The following is a 6,314-nucleotide window of genomic DNA, read 5'->3' on the forward strand; positions in this document are numbered from 1 at the left end:
CTTGACATGATAACAGATCGGGTTAGTGTTCAATAATTCTGTTGTTACCCTTATTTACCAGCGTATTTTTAGAGTTCATTTTATTATATAAGTACATGCACATGTAGCATGGTTTCCGATACGTGATACAAGTTTGAATCCACATGTACAGATACATTATTTTATGAGATTACAGAATTAAGGAATTTTGGCAGCGTATCGATCTTCGTGGTATGTGAAATTCTGTTGATATGCGGAATTTTTATTTTGTGAGTTTCAGTTAATCCCCCACCACCACAGATTCCACGCGTCTGTCCACAGTCAAGAGGTGTTGTCCATGAATATTTCTTTGTATGAATGTAGAACTTACTTTAAGGAGTGTTTACATCTGTGGAAGATCTTTTGTTGATAGCTTCGAAATAAAAGGACAATTTTGATAAAAAAAAAAAAAAAGAAACACACACACACACACACACACACACACACACACACACACACACACACACACACACACAGAGAACACAAAACAAAACAAATAAAAACAAAAACAAAAACAAAAACGAGGCTCCCAGGAAGCTTAATCGCTCACCTGGACAAAGTTTTGCATTTAAAGGACAATAACTCTAACAAAGAGTTTTCCAAAATTTTTTGATTCAATGAAGACTTCGGTAGGACCTACCATATGGATTATTTAATCAATTGATTGTTTTATTTTATCAATAGTTTTCAAGATATTGACTGAAAACTGCTAAAAACGTAGTATTTTTTTTACCATTCAAGGGCAATAACTTTTACATGGAGTCGTCTGACAACTTCGATCCCTGCAGTCTTTTGAATGCCTTATAATAATAATTATTTCAGCAATTGAAGGTTTCATTCTAACTATCATAGTCTTCAAGATATTGGCTGAAAACTGTAAGAAAAGGTCATTTTTGGTCTCTCAAGGGCAATGACTCTTACATCTGACAACTTTGATCCCTGGAGACTTTTCAGCAATTGAAAGATATTGGCTAAACCTGACAGTTTTGAAGTATATACAAAAACTGCTGTCTGACCCCTGTGTTATATTTTAGTAACGGCGGTCAATTTTTTTTCACCAATGAAAAATCCAAACATTAGTTTTGTTAAGGAAACCGTAAAAAACAAGAACACCAATTTTCATTGAATTCTGTACAGTAGTTTCTGAGGAGAAGATTTTTGAAAGTAATAACATCAAAAACAGCAAAAAAATGTCCCAAAAGGGCAATTACTCCAATATGGGTCAACAGATCTACCCCAAAATTACATCACAAATGGATTTCATCATGCTAAACATTTTGATCTATGTCAAAATTTGGATGAAACGGTTTTGGAGATATATACAAAAACTGCTGTCTGACCCCTATGTTCTATTTTTAGAACAGGCGGCCATATTTTTTCACCAATCAAAAATTGAAAAATTAAATTGTTAAGGATACCCTAAGCAACAGTATTACAAACTTTCGTTGAATTCTGTAAAGTAGTTTTTGAGGAGAAGATTTTTGACAGTAAGAACTTAAAAAAAACCGCAGAAAACGCCCCAAAGGGGCAATAACTCCAACATGGGTCACAGATCTTCACCAAAATTACTTTAAAGATAGATATCATCATGCTGAATACTTTTACTGTAGTCAGAATTTGGTTAAATCTAACGGTTTTGGAATTATATGCAAATAAATGCTGTCTGACCCCTATGTTCTATTTTTAGAACAGGCGACCATATTTTTTAAGAGATCAAAAATCAAAACGTTCATTTTGTACAGGATGCTCTAAAAACAATCATATTAAGTTTCATCCAAATCCATTCAGTAGTCTCAGAGGAGAAGATGTTTTAAGAATTGTTAACGACGACGACGGAGGCCAAGTGATGGCAATAGCTCATCTGGCCTATGGCAAGGTGAGCTAAAAAAACACGACCTAAACAAATGTTGACCACAAAATTAAATGTTAGATACATGTATAATGTGCGGATAAAACTTAATCTACATGTAATAAAAATTAGGCCTATCAATTGTTCCTTTCACTGACTGCATGTAGGATTTTTACTTTTTGTTCAAACGAACTTTCTGATCAGCCAATCAGGTTTCAACTAATACGATTTTGAAAGCAAAAAAAAACATTATTCAAAACCTAAGCACTTGTACATGTAATATGAACTCTCACAAACGAAAGGATGCAATAAAAGACATAAAATCCCCGGAAGAGTAAGCATGTCCTGCTTTGCCAGTAGCACCAAAACAACAAGTATACAACCTGTTTTTAAAAATAAACCCAAGTAAACACATACATATACATGATATATACTGTGAACGTACTATTTTTCGTGGGGTACATGTACCAATTTTCGTGGTTTTCGAGGGTAGGCCAAACCACGAAGATAAGTTTACAGTGAACAGACTTCCACTGATGTGTATCCTTAAAAGCTCCAAACCACGAATTCAAGAACCCACGAACATGTGTTTCTTTCCTAATCCACGAAAATTTGTATCCATGAATTAAAGTATTTTCACGGTAGTTTGTGTTGCAAAATGTGTTTATAGGCTGTTTGTCATATTGTGGCACAAATATGTATAACAAGACGGACTTTTCTGTCTATAATTCTATTTTATTTGCACGCATTGGTTTACCAAATGCCCCTTTAGCGCTAATAAACTTGAGAACGTCGTCTGTCATCTTAGCAGACATCCCTTTAGTACCAGAGGGTATGGTAGAAAACAATTCAGATTTATCGATATAACCATTTTTATCTTTGTCCATGAGTTTCATGGCGGCTCCTATCATGTTGTTAAAACCTGGCTGATCTGCCTGTCCGGTCATTTTAGAATATGTACCATAGACAGCTAAAAGCTACAAAGAAATATACAGTAAAAATGGTGTATCTGTACGAATACTTCTCTGACTATCATACAGGACAAATGCCTATAAGGTGTGGCACATGATGAAAAAATGCAGAGATTTTATTGCATTGTCAAGGTATTCATGCATCATTGCCTCAAGAAATAATCATCAAGGTTCATGTAAAGTACAGCACCGGCTGTATCACATTAGGACTAATCAAGTGGGTCCTATTAAGAATATGTATAAAGTTCGGAATTATTTGTTTGCTTGTTTGTTGGGGTTTAACGTCCGAGCAGAAATATTTCAGCTATATTCAGAAAATGAACATGAAATTGATGATAAAATGAACATGAAATGATGATGAAATGAAAAAGGGATGGGACACAAGGACAATGGGGTCGACAAATTTTGATTGCCACTGGAAATAGGGAGAGGTGGGTAGAGTCGGACAATTTAGCCTCCTGTGGCGGAGCCCTAAGGTTCCTACTCCGGAAGAATACCACAGTAGGGTTCTTTAACGTGCGAGGAACGTGGCATCTTTCCCAACACGGTGCACCACTATGGTTTGCGGTCAGCTTTTTCGTATTATAGCCTGACAACCCCAGCATGTAACACGCCAGGGGTACCCCATTCAACCCACACATCTCAGTTGCTCTGTGGCCATAGCGCCCTAGCCGCCGGCTAGGGTTCTGAGCACTATTTAGTCGCATTTTACGACAAGCTTATGGCTGCTACAGGCTAATTTTTTTAACACCCGGGCCTGCACGGGGCCGGTTCGGAATTAAAACAGTTCTCCACTGATGGGGGAATATTTTACACATAACTTGCGACGTATAAAACGCAGCTTACAAGTTTACTAATTCAAAATCTGATTGTCTTCCCTATCTTAGAAAAGTTATGTTTCAATTAAAAAAAACACAGTCGTGGCTATATTGCTCTCGGTTTTTAGTAGAGTCCGGGTTGCTCATTTACTGGTGTTTCTTTTTACGTGTTGTTTTGGTGATTAAAAAAAAATATGCTCTTTGTTGTGTGTTTCTGAATTTGATCTGATACACAGACATCTTATGTCTTTAGTTGTGATAATAATGTATTGAAACATGGATAAAAATTTTAATATCTTTAAGTTTACATGTATCATGATATTAATAAAGGAAAGCAGCGAAACCTGAGATCGAAACCTACCTCATTTTCATCAACCATTCCATCTTGGTTAGTGTCCAGCATACGAAAGATTCCTTCTTTCTCCCGTTCTGTCTGTCGCAGAATCTGTACAACCTTCACTGTTGCTATTACAGTGGATTTAGCAGGAGCTTTCCGACCTACGGAACAAAAGCATTATGCTTTTTTTTTAGAGTTTTGCAGGTAAATATGTATACATCAACTGTAAATTCAGAAATTCGTGATGTTTGACCAAAATCGGCGACGAAACTCAATTGCTATAACTACTATAAAATTACCTGTAAGCAAACCTTGCATACGGACATTGACACGTTTTAGGTCAGGAAAAGAGTAGTGATAATCTTCATTCAGAAATCAAAGCATAAATCGTTCAGAACAAAGGGAATAAAGCTTTATCGGATGTGTATTCAGGTTTAATTACATGTAGTTCAACGAACACAAAATTATGATTTCAATAGAAAAGTTCACTAGCTGCATACCATCAGGTAGTACCAACTCTCTGTCACCATAGGCCATATTTGGAGGGATCACCATTCTCTTTTTTTCACCAATACACATCCCTACCATTCCATCTCTGAGGGATTTCAGAATTTCTGTTCCACCCAGATTGATCGAGTGTAGCCTTCCTTTGTCTTCTTCCTTTTGTCTGCATACATGACAATATATAAATTAGTTTTATTGAATCACGTGTATTTGAATGAAACTACAATTTTTGAAACCATAGGGTCATAGGTTAAAAACCAGATTCACGATTCAAAAAGCCAGGACTGACATATAGTCTTGTTGTGGAATGTTAATGAAAATTGCAAAATTGAGGCGAAATAATTACGAAGATAATTATACACCTTAAACATCAAAATTAACTTTCACGCTTTTAGAAATATTAGCAGCCTTTTGACATTAAACAAAGCCACATGAATGTACACCGTGTATATTCAAATATAATATCTCGTGTTTTGGGGTAAACAAATTTGTGTGTGGGTATACATTTTTGTACATAGCGATTTGAAATACATGTACATTGCAATTATGATGTTATGAGAATAAAGGGTCGTTGGGTAACGTATTACTGAGAAGATCGATACAAAATTATAATGGGTTGTGAAATATTTATTCTTTTTTTCTTTATCAAAGTTTGGGACGTATGTTGAGCCCAATTCCATTGAACCAAGGCCCACCGGCCCCTGCAATGCCCATGTGAAGTCAGGAATAAGCAAATACTAGTAATGGTATGGGCTGCTCCTGTTTATATTTGTGTCCATTCGGATGCCAGATTACATACCACTAATTCAACCAATGAGCTTTTAGAACGTAAATGTACGCAAAAATAGTCCTACACAAGTTTTAGAGCACTTGTGTCATGATACTGTGGAAAAAGCGAACCTCAAATCTGCACAAGTGAGCTTGTGTTTGGCAGGGAATTATATTTTCTTTAATACTACACAAAATGGTCACTGTAACTTACTGAATTATATATTTTTTATGGGGACCCCCTTTTGTGAAATGTAGGGGCGTTCCCATTCTATGTATAGTTCATTGTTTCTAGGAGCCGGTGTAGTAGTAAACCCCACATAATATTTTCAGGGCTATTAGTGTACACATGCAGCTTTTAGGTAATGTATAGTCTTCTTCAGGTTAAACTTAAGGTAGAAGCTCCATTACTCATTGAACTTTGTGAAATTAGCATTGGAGTCTATTGGAAGTGACATTAGTGGTTTGTAGCCTAAACTGAATCCGTGCATTTCAAAAAAGAAAAAAAAAGAAATACATTGTTTACCTACCCGGATACGCTGATATCACCATGTTGATAAATGATGTCCATTTCTACTATTGCTGTGTCTGTATCCACCAGGGACTTTTCACAATGAGGAGCTTTTTCTAAAATCTCCGACGACATACCTGGCCCTATATCACTTTTTATTTGTACAGTAATGCACGACATAATTAAAATCATTTTTAAAAGCTTCATTTTGACTTAAAACACACTTATTGTAGAATTGGAATGTGAAATGAATTCAGTCAAAATTTTGTCAAACATAAAAGTTCGAACCCAAGGCGAATATGTCTTGTACATATCTTCGATTACTAATTCCACACGTGTACCAATCTGAAATACTTTCCAACCTAAAGACCATGTAAAAGATCGATATTCATTCAGGCGATTAACATCACATTTGTTGAAAACTTAGAAACTTAAGCTTAAGCATGCATGTACTAAGCATTTAGTATTTCCTAAGATATTTGACTAGGTGTCATTTGCAATATCTACTCCACACAAATGGACGAACTGTCTGTAGGTA

At 35.8% G+C, this 6,314-nt stretch overlaps 1 protein-coding gene across 1 annotated transcript; it reads right to left on the reverse strand.

Annotated features, from left to right (window-relative positions):
• Nucleotides 1–2,589: 2,589 nt before the first annotated feature.
• Nucleotides 2,590–5,911, reverse strand: LOC148598797 (peptidyl-prolyl cis-trans isomerase FKBP14-like). The gene is made up of 4 exons (XM_088560258.1): nt 5,796–5,911; nt 4,494–4,660; nt 4,018–4,154; nt 2,590–2,844 (listed from the first exon to the last, which is right to left on the reverse strand). Exons 1-4 carry the CDS (start codon nt 5,909–5,911, stop codon nt 2,590–2,592), a joined length of 675 nt encoding a protein of 224 aa, XP_088416384.1.
• Nucleotides 5,912–6,314: the final 403 nt, after the last annotated feature.

Source organism: Perna viridis, chromosome 14 (assembly GCF_037379345.1).
Source record: "Perna viridis isolate PV_CMFRI_1.1 ecotype Kerala chromosome 14, ASM3737934v1, whole genome shotgun sequence".
Classification (NCBI taxonomy): Eukaryota; Metazoa; Mollusca; class Bivalvia; order Mytilida; family Mytilidae; genus Perna; species Perna viridis.

Coding starts and splice junctions, on each gene's coding strand:
- LOC148598797 (XM_088560258.1), bottom strand. CDS start 5,911: ATGTCGTCGGAGATTTTAGAAAAAGCTCCTCATTGTGAAAAGTCCCTG. Junction 4,661..5,795: donor GGTGATATCAGCGTATCCGG/GTAGGTAAACAA, acceptor TCATGTATGCAG/ACAAAAGGAAGAAGACAAAG. Junction 4,155..4,493: donor AGAGTTGGTACTACCTGATG/GTATGCAGCTAG, acceptor TTTGTTCCGTAG/GTCGGAAAGCTCCTGCTAAA.